The sequence below is a fragment of the Bos taurus genome, chromosome 17, assembly GCF_002263795.3.
Source record: "Bos taurus isolate L1 Dominette 01449 registration number 42190680 breed Hereford chromosome 17, ARS-UCD2.0, whole genome shotgun sequence".
NCBI classification, from domain to species: Eukaryota; Metazoa; Chordata; class Mammalia; order Artiodactyla; family Bovidae; genus Bos; species Bos taurus.
This window is the reverse complement of record NC_037344.1, coordinates 3,995,061-4,014,693: the sequence shown is the minus strand read 5'-3', so window position 1 is coordinate 4,014,693 and position 19,633 is coordinate 3,995,061. Positions and strand designations below refer to the sequence as shown.

The following is a 19,633-nucleotide window of genomic DNA, read 5'->3' as shown; positions in this document are numbered from 1 at the left end:
GGGGAGGAGCCTGCTTTTCCCCTACCTGACCACAAGTTGCAAAGAGAGCAATATTCAAATAAAAGTGTTTTGTATTTGATGTTTAAAATCGCACCTTCTCTGACCACACATCTTTAGTGTGTCTATTTAGTTTCAAACTTTTCGGCACTAAGTCCTATAGGATAGGACTTTGTGTGTTTGGCTGCCATGTTTTAAAAGTACTCTCAGAATCAGGAAAAAGTTAATACTTATTTGGGGGGGGAAGTAAAGGTTAAAGATAGCAAAAATACAATAATCCAACCACATACGCAGTTTAAAAATATCATTTTGTTTCTAGTATTCGTTTATGGTAGTGATATCTATCATATTTCTTTGATAGATACATGAGGCTTTCACTGCCCCAGACATGTAACATGCAGGCATCTGAAACCTTTTATTTTTCCTCTGCTTTAAAGGGGCAGCATGGTAGAAGAAAGAAAAAAAGTTTTAGAGGACATTAAAGAGATGAGCTACTTATTTAAAGGGCAAGTGGACCCCTCCTCCCCTTGGGTCTGTTAGAAAAATATGACCATGCCTCACATTTAAAGGACTTCTCAGGTGGCTCAGTAGTAAGGAATCCGCCTGCCAGTGCCGGAGCCTCAGGAAACACGGGTTTGATCCCTGGGTCGAGAAGATCCCCTGGAGGAGGAAATGACAGCTCACTCCAGTATTTTTGTCTGGAGAATCCCATGGACAGAGGAGCCTGGTGGGCTGCAGTCCACAGGGTCACACAGAGTCGGACACGACTGAGCATGCATGCCCTTCAACATTTGAAAGAGGAAAAAACCCAAATTTTAAAAATTGATATATAATATATGTATGTCTCATGCTAAATTTAAGTTTTTTAGAACCACATTTAAAAACATCAAGCATATTCTTGGTTTTGTTTACTTGAAAAGCTTAAACTAGTTTGGAGTATTCTCTGGAGTTTTGGCTGTTCTCCTAAAGTTCATTTATAAACAAATAAAAACATAAATACACAAATTACTCCTCTAAGTTGAGTTTTTACATGACTTTTCTTCAGTAGTAATTCATGTGAATTGCACATACCAAATAAACAGGTGAAGGTCGGAGGATTTATTGCTGTTGAGGTTAACAGCAAGCTGACCATAAATTGCTAACAGATGTTTTTCCTTTTTAGCCCCTGAGAAATTTTATAGGCAACAGTTTGTGTTTTTTTTTTTTTTCTTCTTTTTGCAGAGGTTGAAGGAGGTAGAAAAAGAAAGGAAATGAAAACAGACTAGAGATTTAGAAATATATGTCCTCGGTGTTCACTAGTTCTGGAATGTTCTGAATTCAGATGGGGTTAATCTTCAAAAGTTAAAATCACACAGAGGTTTTTCTGTGTATTAGAAAGGTGAAGCCTTTACTAACATTTTCTTTTTTTCCTCTTTAGCAAGAAGATCCTTATAGGAAGAAGGCACTTCAGGAGAAGAAAGAAGGAAATGTACAAAATTTAAATTGGAATAAAAATCGAATGTGCAGAAAAAACAAAAAAAGGGGTGCTGCCCAGGTCTTGAGGTGTGTAATTTTTACAATCCCTTTAAATTTTCAACTATTATTTACTTTGTAATTTTACATTTAGCTGTTATATTTCAATCTTATTTTTGTTGAGTTGGATACAATAATGTGAGAGTGTAGATATTTGTGTTTTGAGAGGAAAATATATTGTTATTAATATTCTTAAAATTAACATATCTTCTGGTTACTTTTGTTGTTGTTGAAAGCCCCTTAAAGTGAACAAATTTTTAAAATTTTACTTGGTAAAATGCAAAAAGCCATGGGAGGTTTTAGGGGAAAACCTTGCCATTCCACCTCGCCAGGGCCTCTGTTCTTCTGCCTGTGAAGTGACGGGAGCAGGTGGTAGAGAAAGCCCTGGGCTTATCTTCCCGGCCTGACCCTGAGCTGTCTGGGGTGCCTGGGGTCCTGATAATGAAAGAGAATGGCCCCAGGCACTGGATCTTCTGCTCCGTCTTGCAGAAGAAAGGTTCTTCCATTGCAGGAAGTGAGGTACCGACACTACGAGGTTGGGCTGCACCCAGAGCCAGATGTGACCCCAGGCAGTTAGACACTTTTGTTGATAAACCTTGGTTATCTGCCAGTGAAGGTTCCACCAGGATTTGTGAGAATCCCATTTGCCTGAGTTTCCACAAGTGGCTCTCTCAACCTAATTTTGCATCAATTCCACAGCTCGAGGGTTTTCCCCACTAGATCAATAGTGTGTCCATCCTGACTCCGTGTGCGGAGCGCCTCCCGCCCTCCACAGGTCCCCAGGGTGCCTGCTGAGCGGCCCCACGCTGACGGGCTCCCTGACCCGTCTGGGTGGGTCTCAGAGTCTGCTCTCCCAACGTGGAGCCCTCCTGCGGACCCCGCCCTCCGCAGGTTCCTGGGGCGCCTGCTGAGCGGCCCTGCGCTGACGGGCTCCCCGACCCCTATCTGGGTGGGCCTCAGCCTGCTCTCCCGCGCTGCCCCTCCCGCGGACCCCGCCCTCCACAGGTCCCCAGGGCGCATGCTGAGCTGCCCTTCACTGACAGGCTCCCCGACCCCTGTCCGGGTGGGCCTCAGAGCCTGCTCTCCTGTGCTGGCCCTCCGCCCTCTGGCTTGTCTTCTGTTGGGCACTGGCTTCTGAGGTTCCTCTTTCTTGTGAGCTCAGCTAGGTGGTTACATGTGTGTCTGTCCCATTGTTCTCTGGCAGCTCCACATTTGTGTGGAGAAGAGTCCACGTTGCTGTGGTAGTTGCTCTCATGGTTGGAAGGGAAGTCTGGCAGAACAGCCCCTTTGGCGGCCAGGACCCCCGGGCGGGGGCACCTAGATGTTGCTCACAGCATCTGTCCTTTGTTTGGATCCTTGGGATGCAGCCCTGTGACATGCCCACCCCCTGCCCCTCCACCGCCCCTGTGTGTCCTGCTTTACGGGGAGGAGGGCCGAATGACCCCAGGGGGCCTTTTTTTTAAAGCTACTTATTTATTTGGCTGTGCTGGGTCTTAGCTCCAGCACACAGATCTTTAGTTGAAGTATGTGGGACCTAGCTCCCTGACTAGGGGCCGAACCTGGACCCCCTGCCTCGGGAGCTTGGAGTCTTAGCCCCTGGGCCACTAGGGTCGTCCGCTCCCCACCCCCCCGGGGGCCTTTAGGCTCTGGTTCTGTGCCCTGCAATCAGCAGCATGCAAATAGGAAAAAAAAGACAGATACCCACTGTTAGATTATTGATGGGTAATTATTGATCTATTAAATTGTTAAATACTATTTTCATGGGTAATTATTCTTACATTATTTGAAAGCTACAATGTGGTCTCCTATAGAAAGGAAAGTCATCCCTTATATTCTCATAAAAGGTTGATGGACTTATGTGGTTCCTTTAAAGTGGTGTATTTGCTTGATATGGACACACAGAAAGATAAAAGGTGAGGGCGGAATTTCATCAATTGAATGTTAAGATATATTTTTGAAAGCAGATTTCTGACATGCGAAAGAAACAAATTTAAGTTATTACAGAATAACTGTGAAGTATCTTATAGGTGACCAGATGAGCACGTGATGCTTATGTAGCTGACGGTTCTTGGCCGTTCTGCTCCCGTGGCTCCTGCTTCTGTCTCTACTCTTTGCCCTGAGTGCTCAGAAACCAGGGAGACCACCGACTCCGTCTCACGCTCAGATCCTGCAGTCGTACGTGACGTGAGGTGCAGAAGTCGGACTGTGTGAAATAAGCACCTAGGTCTTCCTGTAGTGTTCTCAGCACAGTTGTGTGTCTCCATTTATAAGACCTGTATTTCAGGTCTTCCTTCAAGTTCATGGTCTAGTTAGAGAGATGTAAGTGTTGGACGGTGAATTCCTTGGGGAAAAAATGTTCTTCTTTATAGATACTGCACCTTTCCTAACAATATGTGACTCGTGGTGGTCACTGCATAAACGTTTGCTAAATGAATGAATGAGAAAAGATAACAGTTAACACCGAGACCTTCCCCCAGACACCAGGAAGCAGGATCATCCACCCAGAGTCGTTTTACACCAAGTCCGAGGAAGAAACGCCGAGAGTTGTGGGTTTTAGACCTGCACCTGCCACTTAGCAGTTGGCCTTGGACGACTCATTTAACCTGTGCAGTTTCACTCCGCTCACTGTAAAATGCAAAGCGAGTAAATGAACTCCACCTTAGTTCTGGTTCTAAAATGGCAAAGTCTTGTCTTTCCTGATCTCTGTGCCCTACTCATCATCACCCCCAGAGAGAAGAGAGCTTGAGTTGTCACAGATTCATACTCGCACCTCTGCTCAGTCTCAAGGAGAGCAGGTATGTGTGTGTGCAGGATACCGTGCAGACGGGATTTTCTGTGGCTCTTCCAGGCCTTCCGACCAGAGCGAGTTAAAGCTGGTGTGCAGTGAGTTTGAAAGGTCTGAGCTGAGCAGTGACATCAACGTAAGGAACTGGCGTATCCAGGAAAACCCTGGGGAAGCATGCAAAGCAGGTGCCAGCTCTGGAAGCAGCTTACCTGCCACGCAGGGAGAGGCAGGTACGGAACCGCCTTGAGCTACGAACCCACTTCTGCTGGGCTTGTTTCCGTGGGGAAGTACCGGGGTGAGAGGTTATCACTTCCCAGGCAGTGTCGTCATGCCTGAATGGAGAGCTGTTGGATGGGACAGGAGGCTGAGGCTCTCCCGAGCCCTCACGTTGCGCCTCTGACCTCCACACCCCTGAAATCTGGCCATTTTCGATGGTGTCATGTAGACGGCCGGAGGAAGAGTGGGTGCTTGCTCGAGACAGGACCCCCTTGGATAGAGGGGAGCCGGGGAGAGCCAGGGGGGAACAGTGGCTGTTCTCTTGCCCCTGCCCCAGGGGGCAGGCACCTCCTGCAGAGCCGGCTGCCGTCTGCAGAGGAGTGGGTAGTGCCCCCAGGAGTGGGCAGTGGAGGTGCCGGGGACCATCTAGGGAGGGCAGAGAGCGGGAGAGGAACAGCCGTGGATGTGGCAGCACCGGGGTGGGGTGTAGAGCGGGCAGTCACGATCCTCCTACCAGCACCCACATTCCCAGCCATGTGCCCACCGGGCTGCACCCAGAACACAGACTTGATGGGCTTCGCCTTCCTGCCCTGCACACGTGGGTCTGCCCAGACCTGGGTCTTTGTGGTCTTCCTGGAGGTTCTTCCCACCTTCACGTAAATAATATTCTGAAATGCGAGATGAACATTTTAAAAAATATTTTTATTAGAGTAGAGTCAATTTGCAATGTTGTGTCAAGTTTCAGATGTACAGCAACATGATTCAGTTTTATTTAGACATTTGAATAGAAGAAATGACCTCCATGTCTCCAGTCCAAGGAGAGTAGTCTTGATTTTCTGGAGAGAAATCCTTGCTGTTCCCAGAACTATTGTTAGGCTGACGTCATCCCGGCTGCTGGCGGCCTCACCCCGATGGCGTGCATCGCCCGCAGAGTGTGGGGGCCCGTGGTCAGCAGCGGCTGGCTCAGGCCAGTCCTCAGGCTCAGGGAGCGTCTTCTTCCCGCCGGAGGGGCAGAGGGAGCGCGGCCTGAAGCCGAGCCCTGCCTTCCTCCCCACCCGGGCACTCTCCTCTTCTGGAAGTGGCCCAGCTCCTCTCTCGCTTCCCGCAGAGGGTTACTTTCAGAAACCGGGGAAGAAGGGCGCAGAGAAGTCCTGCTCAGACTCCGGCTCAGACTGTGGCAGCTCCTCAGGCAGCGTGCGTGCCAGCCGGGGCAGTTGGGGCAGCTGGAGCAGCGCCAGCAGCTCGGACGGGGACAGGAAGCCGGCCGTGGGCCCTCTGCGCTGCCTGCTGCCCGGTAAGTCCGCGGCTGCGCCAGGGGCCTCCCCCGCCCCGCGCAGGGCCCGCCCAGGCACAGAAGGCTGTGCGTCCAGTGTTTGCTTTGCTCTGCTTTTGTTTTAATGTTTGTATCTATTTCACCTATTTTGGCTGTGCTGGGTCTTCCTCGCTGCACAAGCTTTTCTGTAGTTGGGCCGGTGGGGGGTGCTCCCTAACTGCAGTGCACGGGCTCCTCTTCCTGGCGTCTTCTCTCGCTGCAGAGCACAGGCTCTAGGGTGCCGGGGCTTCAGTAGATGCGGCTGCTGGGCTCCAGACCACAGGCTCAGAAGTTGTGGCGGGCTTAATTGCCTTGTGGTAGGTGGGATCTTCCCAGAGACGGGATGGAACCTGTGTCTCCTGCATTGGCAGGCGGATTCTTGACCCCTGAGCCACCAGGGAAGCCCTGTGCTTTCTTCCTCCCTCCCTCCCTCACTCTATTATCATTATTTTAAGTTTGTATCTTGAAAACAGCTCAGAGAACTTCCATGTTTATTTTTTCACTTGTACATGTTTTTATTGTGGTAAAATACATGTAACCCCAAATTTACCATTTTAACAATTTGTAAGTGTGCGGTTCAGGGGCATTAGATACATTCGCATTATTGTACAGTCATTGCCACCATCCGTTTTCAGACCTTTTCCCCTTCCCAAGCAGAAACTCGGTACCTATAAATCCACAGCTCTCCCTTCCCCATGCCCTGCAACCCTGTGAACTTCTCTGCTTTCTGTCTGTGAATTTGAATACTCTAGTATCTGGTAAGTCAAGTCATACCATACCTGGCCTTCTGTAACTGGCTTATTTCATCTAGTGTGATGTCTTCAGGGTTCATCCCCATTGTGATGGACCAGGGTTTCCTTCGTTTTAAGGCTGAGTTACTATTCATTGTGTTTTCATAGCACAGTTTATCTGGCTGTTCATCTCTTGATGGACACCTGGATTTTTCTATCGTTTGAGTACTCTACTAATGTTGCTATGAACAGTGGTCCTCCCTTATTTTTGAAAAATTTACAGATACAGGAAATGTCAACGAAGCACCTATATTTTTATCACCTAGAATGAATAACTCTTAATTTTGTCATATTTACCCTCATTTTTTTAAAGTAATATGTCATAGTCTGTTCCGCTTCCCCCTCCTTGAGAGACTCACTGTCCGCTGTGCTTTATTTTACATTCATACATCCATCAACAAAGTAGAGAATCGTCTTTAACGTACGTAAAGGAGACCGTGCTTCAGGGAGCATGCTGCGTTGTTAGCTTCTCGCTTGGCGTGGTTTGCTCTAGCTCTGTGTCTATGTGAAGATTTAATCCACTTCTTTCCACTGTTACAGTCAGCATGGCACAGGCTGAGCTCTTACCAGGACAAGCAGGGAGACAGGGGTTCATCCTGGGGGCACTCACTGTGTGTGTGCGTGGTCACGAGTGGGGGCTGGCTCCCTGGCCCCGAAGTGTCTGGCCTGGAGAGGTCACATGGCTTGTTGGACACCCAGAAATCCATGGCTTCCCCAGAGCCCAGCCCCTTTCCCAGCCTCCTGCTCCTCACAGAGACCTCTGCGCTCTCTCCTGCCGACAGTGATACCTAAACAGAAGCTCTTGTCTTGGGGACCAGGACCCTGATCCCATAAAAACCGAGACAGCCACCCACTTGTGATTTCCGTCTTCTCAGCCTTTTTCTCGTTTTTGGCTTCTCCTGCAGGCATCTTTTTAGGCGCTGCTTGCCTAGTGACCCCCCCATAAAATTTCAGTGCCACCTGCATACAGCAGACATCTCTCTGTGACTGTCCCGTGCCTTACACATAAGTCGTCAGCTGTTCTCCAGTCCCCTCCTGAGCAGGCACGACGCCCCCCGCGTGAGGAGCGCGTGCAGCCTGGGTGCAGGGCGGATTGCAGCATTTTGTTTGTGGTGGGCTTGGTGTTCTTGGCCATTGAAGGCAGTTTGGCTGTTGATGTTAGTGGGGTGTTTTTAAATTGGTGCTTAACATGAACAAGAACAGAAGAGCAGCTCTTGCCTGTGGGATGCGGCCCACAGTAAGAGAGAGAATGGTGATTGATGCCTTCCTGTGACGCAGGGCATTAGGTGCAGTCTCCTTGTGTTTGGAGATTGCATAATATCAGGAAAATGTCCCCAATATAATAATCATGTAGAAGACCAAAAGCAGAAAGTGTTTTTAAAGTATGATCCCAATTTTATATATATTTATACATTAAAGGTTTTTTAATTAAAAAAGTACTGAATGTGTGAATAGTGAAAAACAAGTCACTCAAGGAGGTCAATGATGTTAGCAATCTGCATCTTAAATGCAGAACAGATACAGTTAGATTATGCTTATAAAAAGTTCTGATCATCTTTTTGTTTTTATGCAGGAGACAGTGTTTCACAAAATGACTTTTCTTCTGAAGCTCCCATCTCCTTGAATCTTTCTCGTAACATCTGCAATCCCACGTAAGTGTTTGGTTTTCCAGCTTTTATAAATATGTTTCAAGTACCGCTTTTTTGTTTTTTCTATTTTGTGTGTTTCTTCTTTGTTTTCAGTTCTGCAGGCTAAAAATAGGAAAACCTTTTAATGATATGAGAGTAGAATTGGTTTTATTAATAATTTAAAACATACATTCCTTCCAAGATAACACATTCGTGCAGGAGCATCTCTGGTATCCCTGGTCCTTTCAGTGATACAGCTGTGTTAGAAAAATTCTATGTCCTGAAAGTAGAAAGAACAGTAGTTATAATAAGAATGGGAGCCAGGTACTCTGCTGGGACTTGAAATAAAACAGCATTGATGGTTCTTAGAAATGTGAAAGGACCTAGTAGACCATCACATGTTTACAGCTTCACTGTGTGATGATTTCCACAGCCTCAGACAACATAAACAAGCCCATTTACTGAGCGGGGTGAGGTGGGTAGGGTATGTAAGCTGGATTGAGTTTCAGAGTGAGGGGGCAGATAGGTTTTAGGTGCCACGGGACAGGGGGATGTCACAAAAATGAAATTGGATGAGGAAAGCTCTGCGCGAGCTCTTTCTCTTTGGGGTAGAGAATGAACACGGTGTGGAAGGTTGCTGCCCGCTGCAGGGAGGCCGAGTGGGAACTGCAGGGAGGCCGAGTGGGAACTGCAGAGCGTCTGAGCTACTTTAGTTAAAGTTGTGCAGGTGCTGTTTATTAAAACAAGACTTGGCTGGGTCTTAGGAATCTAATATTCTTCAGCCCTTTTTCGGTGTATGCCTTCACGTCTGTAGTATCTATCTGTTTTGGTGTGGGGAAGGATTTATGTCAAGCCCCAGTCAGACTTGTTTGCAGACACTCAGCGGCTCCTCTTCTCCTTGCTCTCCCTCAGCGATGTGAGCGGCCTCCCCGCGCCTGCAGATGCTCCCTGCCCCAGCCTCCCTGCTGGGCCTGCTGCTGCTGAAGAGCAAGGTGAGGCCCGTGGCTCCTGCTCCTGCTCAGGTGTCCACGCCACCCTGCTGGCCAGGGAGTTTGAGGGCGGACGGAGCCGGCCTGGGGGTGAGGCCGGACGAGGCCCCCACCTTGAGCTCCTGAGCATCCCTGCCCTCCACCCTGGTGTTCCTGGGGCCCCTTCTGCTAGGACCCTGACCTCCTTCCTGGAAGGGAAGGCGCGGGTGGCCTGTGGCCCCAGAGCGGGGGTGGGAGCCCCTCAACGGGGTCTGCCGCTGCCTTTATTTCCTCTTCTCATCTGAGAGGGCGGAAAAGCAGGGAGCAGACCAAGTGTCCAGTGCCTCCATTAGCCACGTCGACCACACCCATGTCTTTCCCTGCATGAGCCGAGGCCACATGCTGAGCTCCACGGCCCCTCTGAGCAGGGACAGTGGGGACGGGTGGGGACAGTGGCCGGGGCGTGGACCTGGGGCTGGTGGGAAGGAAAGCCGCTCCGCCCAGGGTCTGTCCCGGAGGCCTCCCCTCTCCTCCTCCTCCCCTCTCCTTCCCATCCCTTCTCGTGCCCTTGTCTCACGTCTCCTGTTTTCTCCTTGGGCCTCCGTCCTGCCTCGCCAGGCGCAGGCTACGCCTGCTGGTCACCCTCAGGGGCACCATCTACCTCTTGCTTTTGCTCGTGTCCCTGGTGTAAGGTAAAGGCTGCTCGGCACAGTGGAGCGCGTTAACTTTGAACGCAGGAGGAGGCTCCGTGAGGCTGTCCGATTATCACCAGAAATAAGTTATTTGTGAGTCCAATAAAAATAAGTGTTTTCTATGAAAAAAATACTGTTAAATTCAGTAGTTCTCTGAGACAAGATTTAGAAAGGTTTTTTCTTTGAGGTGATAGAGGGGAGAGAGATTTAGCTCATGATGAGGAAGAAGAAAGCCTGCGTCAAAGCAGGCACGCCTCCCACTTTCTCCTGTGTGTTTCTGTCAGTTGGAGAATCTTTTCTCATCTGCCTGTTGTGCGTATGTGTTTCAAGTGCGTTTTTGCCTCGTCTTTGTTAACAGTCTGCAGTTTACTTTTGTTGTTTAGTTGCTCAGTCGTGTCTGACTCTTTGTGACCCCATGGACTGCAGCACGCCAGGCCTCCCTGTCCATCACCATCTCCTGGAGCTTACTCAAACTCATGTCCATTGAGTCGGTGATGCCACCCAACCATCTCATCCTCTGTCATCCCCTTCTCCTGCCTTCAATCTTTCCCAGCATCAGGGTCTTTTCCATTGAGTCAGTTCTTTGCATCAGGTGGCCAAAGTATTGGAGCTTCAGCTTCAGCATCAGTCCTTCCAGTAAATATTTAGGGTTGATTTCCTTTAGGATTGACTGGTTTGATCTCCTTTCTCTCAAGAGTCTCTTACTACTCTCAAGAGTCTTCTCCAGCACCACAGTTTGAAAGCATCAATTCTTCAACTCAGCCTTCTCTGTGGTCCAACTCTCACATTCGTACACGACTACTGGAAAAACCACAGCTTTGACTACACAGACCTTTGTCGGCAAAGTAATGTGTCTGCTTTTTAATATGCTGTCTAGGTTTGTCATAGCTTTTCTTCCAAGGAGCAAGCATCTTTTAATTTCATGGCTGCAGTCATCATCTTCAGTGACTTCGGAGCCCAAAAAAATAAAACCTGTCACTGTTTCCATTTTTCCCCCATCTGTTTGCCATGAAGTGATGGGACCAGGTGCCATGATCTTAGTTTTTTGAATGTTGAATTAAGTTTGCTTACTTTACTTTTTGGTGACCTGTTAAAATCCCTATTTAGGCCCTTTAGTTTCTGCAGAAACTGCCCTTATTCATAGTCCTTGTCCGCAGGGCCTATCTCAAGCCTCTTCTTCCGCCCCACCCCTCAGCCCCCATGCCAGCCTCTGCCCTCTGCCCTGCTATCACATCCCTGCTGAGCCTTCTCCCCTGTACTGCACGCACCTCCACAGCCACAGGCATGCTTTTGCCCAGGTTTTCCGGCTCCTTTGCCTGTGGCTGAGAGAGTGGAGAACAGCGCACATGACTGGTCGGCCCGCTGTGGACCCCACCCTCCCCACTCCCACACTCAGCGCTCTGCCCTGTCTTCTCTGCCGAGGCCTCCTGTTTGCCTGGGGCAGAGAGGAGCTGGTAGAGGCCTTCAGAAGCTCCGCCCGCCCTGTCCTCCACCCTCTGCTGCAGCCCATGTGTCACAGTGCCGCTGCCGGGCTCTCTCCAAGTGGGCAGCCCCCTCTGCACAGCAGAAGCACTGGGAGCCTCCCTGCCAGCCTGGCCTGAGTGCAGCAGCAGCCTCTCTCCCTTGGCCTCCCGGGCCTGGCAGTCTCTGCAGAGCCACTTAGAGCAGCATCTGCCTGTTGACAAGCCTCCCGTCCGCCTTGAGGCTGCGGGGCTGGCTGTGCGGTGATGCCTGTGTGTCTGGGGCCCCGCTGCCTCTGTGTCTGTGAGCCCCACTCTGTCCTCAGTCTCCACGCCCACCCTGCCCCTTCTGCTCAGGCTGTGACCTGGGGGTCCTGGTGCAGTCCCCCTCCACTCCCCCAGCTCTCCTGTTCGTCTGGGTCATGCTCCCCTGGGGGGCTGTCCCCCTCCAGCCCCCTGATGGCCCCACCTCTGCTCGGTCGGCCTGGACCCCGCACCACCAGCTGCCGTCTGCCGTCTGTCCTTGGGGCTTTGTGGGCGTCCCAGACTGAACACTTCCCTCCTCAGCCTGCTCCTCACACAGCCTCCCACTCGCACTTTCTTGTTGCTCAGGCAGAGGTCTGGGGCTCATCCTTGACCTCTCAGCCTCTGCCTTTCACATAGACCCAGAGTCTGAGCACATCTCCTCTCAGCCACCGTTATTTCTCACGTGGGGTATCACCACAATCTCCTGACAAGTCTCTGCTTCTGCTCTCACCTCCCCTCACTGTCTCATCTTTTGTTTTTTCTTTTGAGGTACAACTGATACATGCATTTTATTAGTTTCTGGCATATAAGTAATACAGTGATTCAATGTATGTGTGTGCACGCATGCTAAGTCACTTCAGTCATGTCCATGGGATTCTCCAGGCAAGAATAGTGGAGTGGGTTGCTGTTCCCGCCTCCAGGTTTCAATATACGTACATTTTACAAAACAGTCGCCACAGTGAGCCTAGTCAACATGTGTTGCCACCTCACCGTCTGTTGTTAGTACTGCAGCCAGAGGGTGGTGTTGGGTCTGAATCGGATCGCGTCACTGTGGAGAGCGGTGAGGGGTCTGCAGTGCTCACCTGAGCTCAGGCCTGCCTGCTGTGATTCTCTGGACGCTACCAGAGGACAGGAGGCTTGGGTCAGAGGCACAGGATGCTTAGCACAACGAGCAGCCTGAGAGCCTCATAAGCACACTTCTGCAGGTCCTCAGACTTTGAGGGGTGATGTGGGGGGCACCCAGGGCCCACCTGCACCTGCAGTGCTCTGTGGTCGCGTTACAGGAAGGGAGCCCCACGCTTAGGAAACCTACGTGTTTTGGTTTTTAATAATAGGTAGGAGATGACGTCTTTATCACTTTGGACAAAGCAGACTTGCCCCTTGCTCTACACTTGAGACCTTCCCCACATCTCCTGAGACCTTGTTCAGTGGCTGTCCTTGGAAAGACAGGTCAGAATGTGGGCGGCCAGAGCACCCTCTCGGGGGCGTGGAGACGCCTGAGACCCCCAGAGACGGTCTCACAGCAGCATGCACGCACCTCGTCTCTGTGTGGTCCTGGCCGCTGGTTCGTTTGCTCGTGAGCATGTGACTCTAGAAGCAGTTCTTGGTGAATTTGACTGACAGAACGGGAACCAGATCTCTTCATCAGCTCATCCAGCCTCTGGTTCCAGCGGCTCTCACCAGGACTCGGGACAGGATGCATTGCCCTTCAGGACTGAGCACAGGGTCTGGGCCCAGCCGCTGAGCCAGCCCTAAAGCACCAGGGTGGTCCTAGGAGGCAGGCCTCATCTTTGAGGGACCCCCACTGCTGTGGTAGCTACGTCGTCTCCAGTGGTGTTTCTTTAAATGCTGGAGGGTCACTGGGACCATCTTGAGCTGCACGTCTCCAGGTCTGCAGGCGGGTGATTACCACCAGCTCCCCGAGGGCTCATAGGATGCCTGCAAAGTGAGTGTTGTGTCCACACGCTGGGCCCCCACGGTGGACCCGCCTCCTCTAGGAGCACAGGCAGGCAGTGCCCCCGCCTCCTCTAGGAGCACAGGCAGGCAGTGCCCCCGTGTGGCCGGCTGGCTGGTGAATCTTTCAGTCCCGAGTGCATTTCCAACAGCTGAGTCTAGTCTTTCCTTGTGGAGGCCCGGCCTGTGTGCAGATGGCCAGCTTGTCTCTAATCTCTGCCACCAACCAGTGGCGTGTGTCTGTCCGTCCAGCTCTCCGTGCATCCCACAGATGGCTGGGCAGCAGCTGTGGTGGTGAAGGTGGAGGCCCGTGTAAGTCCTGGCAGGTGCTGGCTGGGAGGAGCAGAGGCCTGGGTACCTGGGGCAGCTTTAGGAGACGGTTCAGAACCGCGTGGCGGGTGTCCGCTGACCCCGCAAGCAGGCCTTCCACAGCACGGGGGAGCCGGGATAGGTACCTCCCAGGAAGGCGTGGGGGCGGCTCTGGAAAGCGGGGCTCACTCATGTCCACCCCGCCCCCGCGCCCTGAGCCTCCTGGGGCCGAGGCCGCCGCCCCTCCTCTGCCACAGAATTATGTGTCTCTTGTCACGGCACCATTGCCCCAGCTTCTTCCTGCCTGTTGTGTCTCTGCTCACCTGAACGTCAGCCTGTTCATGGCCGTGTCCTGGAACCCTGACGGGGCTTTGCAGGAAGCAGGCCCTCCATGCTGAGGAGTCACTCCCGTGACCTCGTTATCCGCGGTGCTGGGCGTGGCAGGCCCGTGGGGGACGTGGGGGTGCTGTCTGGGGGCGAGGAGGTGCGTGCCCTGCGGGAAGCGGGGCTGAGAGGGCTGCTCTCTCCCACAGGTCTCTGTGCTCCAGGGGACCTGTGGCCCGCGCAGCCCGTGTGTGTGACCGGCGGCTTCGGCTGCGCCCTGGAGAGCGGCGGGCCGGCCGCGCTGCCCCCGCCCGCCGCCGTGCCCAGCAGGTACGTGCTCCCGCGGCCTGGGGGCCCCGCGCGCGGGGCTGGGATCCGGTCCTCACGGCAGCCTGGGTGCGCCCCGGAGAGCGGCAGGCCGGCCGCGCTGCCCTCAGGCCCTGTGGTGCCCAGCAGGTACGTGCTCCCGCGGCCTGGGGGCCCCGCGTGCGGGGCTGGGAGCCGGTCCTCACGGCAGCCTGGGTGCCCAGCAGGTACCTTCTCCCGCCCAGGGCGGGGCTGGGAGCCTGTCCTCGCCGCAGTCTGACCCGGCTGCCTCCGCAGCCTCTCGGCGGGGTGTTGCCATCTGCCTTTCGGACTTGAGTTGCGATGTCTGAGAAATTGTAAGCCAGAAATTGAGGGAAGCCCGGAAGGAAGCCAGTAACCACATCAGTGCTTTCCTTTTTAAATGGAACAGATGAAAGGAACAACTGAAAAAACAAAAACAGCCCGTCATAATTCCTCCTCGCTAACGGAACAGGAATTTCTGTTTTCCACAGCATTAATCTTGAACACATTTAAAGCTTTTTAAGATCGAATAGTTTGCGTATTGAAAAATAGTTACACAATGGCCGCGTCTTAGACTTACCATTGGATTTATCATTTGATGATGAACACTTGAGAAAATGTTAATACCTGTGTTTTATCAGAATCCATTTGAGGTTTTTTAGGGGCTCCAGCTTATTACAAAGTTGTTACTTTCTTGTTCTGTAATGAAGATCCAGATTGCAATCGGGATCAAAGCATCTACCGAGAATCCCATTCTGTATGGCGCGGTTCACGGGAGCTGAGTGCCGGCCTGGCCAGCGGAGGTGGTCGTTAGCGCGGGTGTGAGAGAGTCCCAGAGTGGGTGCCCGAACCCCCAGCGGCATCCGGCTCTCCTGCTGCAGACAGAGCCACAGCCGTGGATCCTGCCTCTGGTTTCACTTCACAAACCTGGCTGGGGTTATTTTTATTTTATTTTTTTTTTCAGAATATGATAGCTATTAGTTAGAAGGGAGAGCAGTTTTCTTTCAAATATTAGTCCTGCTTACATGGCTGTACACCTAACCAGGGGTGAGAAGTTTTTGCAGTCTGAGTGGAAGTACTTCTCTGGCAAACTGAAAGCCAGGTTTTGATCCATTCCCCTATCCATGCAGAATTTATTTGTTTTGCTTCATTTGAAAAGAGCTCCCCTGCTCCCCTTTCACCCAAATACTCACTGGACTCAAGAGCTCAAACTCTACCTCTGACTTTCTTTGGAATTATAATCAATGTGTACAGCATGGTGATTTGATATTTTTATAGTTACAAAATGATCATCATCACATAAAGACTTACCTCTGTCTCTCTCACCAGAGTGCTACAGCATTACTGACTGTGTTCGCTATGCTGTACATTAATTACGTCCCCTTGATGGACCTAGAGTCTGTCATACAGAGTGAAGTAGGTCAGAGAAAAACATATATATTAACGCATATATATAGAATCTAGAAAAATAGTACAGATGAATCTATTTGCGGGGCAGGACTAGAGACACAGATGTAGAGAGCAGACCTGTGGACTCAGCAAGGGAAGGAGGGGGGGACGAGGTAAGAGCGTAGCCCTGACGTATATACACTACCATGAAAAAATAGGTAGAAAGACCCTGTTGTGTAGCCGTGGTAGCTCAGCTCGGTGCTCTGTGGTGACCTAGTGGGTGGGCTGGGGCGTCGGGGGAGGCCCCCGAGGGAGGGGGTACGTGTATGTGCACGGAGGTTCACGTCATCGCACAGCAGAAACTCACATGACGTAAAGCAGCTGTAATCCAGTAAGAGAAGGGAGGGGGGGTGTCCGGTCCCAGCCGTCCCTCCTGCCGCACTGTATTGTTGGTGGTGAGCCTGGAGTTGGTCTTTGATCCTGTGACGATAAAGTTCTTCTTTTATTTTCCCAAACTGAAGAACTCGCAGTGATGAGGATGCTGGACAGTAAGATCCTTTTCCTCTTTCTTTCCTTGGTCTGTCGACATCCTGTTTCTGAAACTAGACCCCTTGTTTTCTATAGCAGTTTCATTGATTGGAACGCCACGTGTGAAGGCCAGTTTCCCAGTGTGTACTGCCCCCTGGAACTGAACGACTACAATGCCTTTCCAGAAGGTAAAGCTGCTTGGACAGTCCCAGTGACATCCTTTTATTCTCAGAAAGTCAAAGCCGAAAGGGTGTGTGTACTTAGGGCGCTGCTGCTGCTGCTGCTAAGTCACTTCAGTCGTGTCTGACTCTGTGCGACCCCATAGACGGCAGCCCACCAGGCTCCCCCGTCCCTGGGATTCTCCAGGCAAGAACACTGGAGTGGGTTGCCATTTCCTTCTCCAGTGCATGAAAGTGAAAAGTGAAAGTGAAGTCGCTCAGTCGTGTCCGAGCCTCAGCGACCCCATGGACTGCAGCCTACCAGGCTCCTCCATCCATGGGATTTTCCAGGCAGGAGTACTGGAGTGGGGTGCCGTCGCCTTCTCCAACTTAGGGCGCTAGCTGCAGAGAAAGTGCCTTTGCGAGTCATCTTCCAGCTGTCCGCCGAGCCTTCATGTGGGTGCCGCACGCTTGCCTTTGTAATTTTATATGGCCTCAAAAAGCCTGCTAGACCCAGGGGTCCTGGGACATGTACAAATAACCCTGCTCTGTTTAGTGCTTCAGATTCGGTGGAACAGGGCCTTTTGGACCTACGTGAACCTGAATGGGCACTATCTGTTGGGGGGCTGGGTCTTTCCCTGTTAGTTACTCTTTTCAGGCAGACAAGTCCCAAGAGAGGTAGAATGATTCACGTGCTTGTTCCTCAGCATGTTCTGACTCTTACACCCCTGGATAGCGCTGCAGAAGGAAGGGAAAGCGCACGGAGGGGAAACTGATGAATCGCAGATGCTTGTGCTCAAGTGTGTTGATGTGCAGATGCTTGTGCGGATCTGGGTTCTGATGCATGCAGTGCTCCATGGCAACCACAAGGGGGTGCTGTGGTTGCTGTCTTCCTGTGCGTGAGGCTGTGTTTATGCCTTCTTACTGCCGTCTGAGAAATGCCTGGTCTCCTCCTGCCTTTATCAGTGCATGTGGTGTATGTGCAGATGGCCAACGTTGGCATGACAGGCAATAAAAGAAAAGTTTAAGGACTAGAAAGAACCATGACACTCTTAAGTGTACAGTAGTATTTACTACTATAAAGCATAGCAGTATTACAGCATACTCTGTATATTACAGAGTCCCGCCAGATTATCACACACAGAAAATGAAGCCCAGAGGAAGAACTTCCTCACTGAGGGCTTACCAGGTGCTGTGTCTCATGGAGTAATTATTTTATGTCTGTCTTTAACTTGTCAACACAGTAAGTCCTTGAAAGCTTATTGCCTGAGGGTGAGAATTCCATTCTCTCCTGAACCGTGTTCTGCTCTGCTGATGTCTCCGCTCTTTGCAGAAGGCATGAACTACCCCAGCGGCTTCCCCTGTCCTGCTGAGGTTCAGACGGACTTCATTGACCACAGCTCCCCGTCTGCCTGGGGCAGCCCCCCCAGCGTGCCGACCGCCTGGGGACACGCCAGTCTCATCAGCTCTCCGGTCAGTGCCGCCTGCCCTGCTGTGCCCTGGGTTCTTCCGCCGCCCCCGTCATCCTGGGTTAGGGTTGGGTGCAGATGCGCCGGAGCCTAGTTTGCTCCCCTGGGTCGCTAGCTCCTCTCTGCAGGAGCCTCCCAGGTGGACGGATGGACGGGGGCCTGCAGACGTTGGCAGTCAGGATGCCCTAAACCGCATCAAGGAGAGAGGGTTGTCAGTGACGCTGCACCTGGGCCAGGAAGCCCTTCGGGAGGCAGGTGGGCTCCTGTGGCCCCGCTGACCTTCTGCCTGCGGGAGGAGAGGAGATGAACCTTCCAGGAAGGTCAGGCAGGGTCACCCGTTGGTCTGGAGGGCTTCCCCCCGGTCATACCTGCTCCACCGCGTTTTTACAGATAGAGGGCATTCGACCTGAAATGAGCTTATCTAGTTGGATGGGAATTTCATGACCTTCTGTTTGAGTAAAGGAGTTAGAGACACCAAGGTGGTTGAGGATAGTGTGGTGGCATCCAGGCGGCCGGGGTCCATTCCATTGCGGTAGCCCCGAGGATGCAGTCAGCCTTGACTTTGCTTTCTAAGGCTTCTTTATTTCTTTACATGTTTCCTTTCTCCCCCCTCCTCGTGCATGCCTCAGCCCTACCTCACAAGCACCCGAAGCTTGTCTCCAATGTCTGGACTTTTTGGTTCCATCTGGGCCCCGCAAAGCGACGTGTATGAGAATTGCTGCGCCATCAACCCCACCACGGAACACTCGGCTCACATGGAGAACCAGGCAGTCATGTGCAAGGAGTATTACCCCGGGTTTAACCCGTTCCGTGCCTACATGGACCTGGACATATGGACTAGCACAGCGAACAGGAATGCAAACTTCCCACTGTCGAGAGACTCGAGCTACTGTGGGAACGTATGAAAAGGATTCGAGTCTAAACAATGTGAATAAAGAGGCTTGTGTTTGGGTGACTAGCGTAAACTGGTGTTGAGATAGATTGACGTTGGTGGATATTTTGGCACTTTTATATGAAAATAAATTTTTTTATGAAATCTGGGTGCTCTGTTTTTTTAACCCTTCACAAATCGGTGATAGAAACAAAGCCTCATGACTCCAGAAATGCGTCGACATGCCAGATATTCACATCGGAACCAGGACGGCATCTAAGAAGGTAAGAGTGGGGAAAGAAGGGGCTGTGGTGGGTCCACCTCCATGAGCATCGGCTCCCCGGGAGCTTGCAAAAAGCCACCTTGATCGGGTAGCATTCCCAGGTATGCTGTCATAATTGGCCCACGGCTCAGGTGGGGAGATTTTGTTGAAACAAGCCTCCGGTTTTGGGAACATCACTGCCAGTCACTTGCCTGGACACACCGGTCCTGGTGGGCACGGCTGCGGGGTGGAGCAGAGCCCAGCGCTGTTCTGCTGACACGTGGCAGGCATGTTCCCTCGTCTCCATCAGGCCAGTCCCGGGGGGCGGCAGCAACAGGGACATGCTGGTAAGTGTGTCAGGGTTCCCTCCGAGCGAGCAGGCCGAGTCCACAGACGAGCTCTGAGCAGGTCACAGAGCTGGTGCGTAGTCACCAGGCCAGTGTGTATTTGCTTGTCAGTGATTTTAGAGATTCACCTGATGTTGGAATTACCTGATTGCATGTATAAACTTTGAAAACTTTTCAACTTTTAATAAAAATGGCTTATTTTTACATGTTGTGTCTTTATTGGAATTTGAGTGGGATGTCAGCTTCGCTTGCTTTTTCTTTCTCATGGTCTTGTGGGGCCTGGGTGAGGAGGGTACTGCTGCTGCTGT

The 19,633-nt window shown here is 51.6% G+C and overlaps 1 protein-coding gene across 4 annotated transcripts in view; it reads left to right on the top strand.

The window, feature by feature from the left end:
* The window catches only part of TMEM131L (transmembrane 131 like), a 175,298-nt gene extending 156,417 nt beyond the window's left edge, over positions 1 to 18,881 (top strand). For 2 of the 4 annotated variants that reach the window (NM_001076803.1, XM_059875904.1), the window contains 9 exon segments: positions 1,415 to 1,539; positions 4,358 to 4,524; positions 5,619 to 5,804; positions 8,187 to 8,265; positions 9,154 to 9,233; positions 14,184 to 14,304; positions 16,315 to 16,406; positions 17,710 to 17,849; positions 18,475 to 18,881. In NM_001076803.1, coding sequence (NP_001070271.2) covers positions 1,415 to 1,539; positions 4,358 to 4,524; positions 5,619 to 5,804; positions 8,187 to 8,265; positions 9,154 to 9,233; positions 14,184 to 14,304; positions 16,315 to 16,406; positions 17,710 to 17,849; positions 18,475 to 18,750 — 1,266 coding nt within the window. In that variant the 3' untranslated portion in view covers positions 18,751 to 18,881. 4 annotated transcript variants of the gene reach the window in all.
* The last annotated feature ends 752 nt before the right edge of the window (positions 18,882 to 19,633 follow it).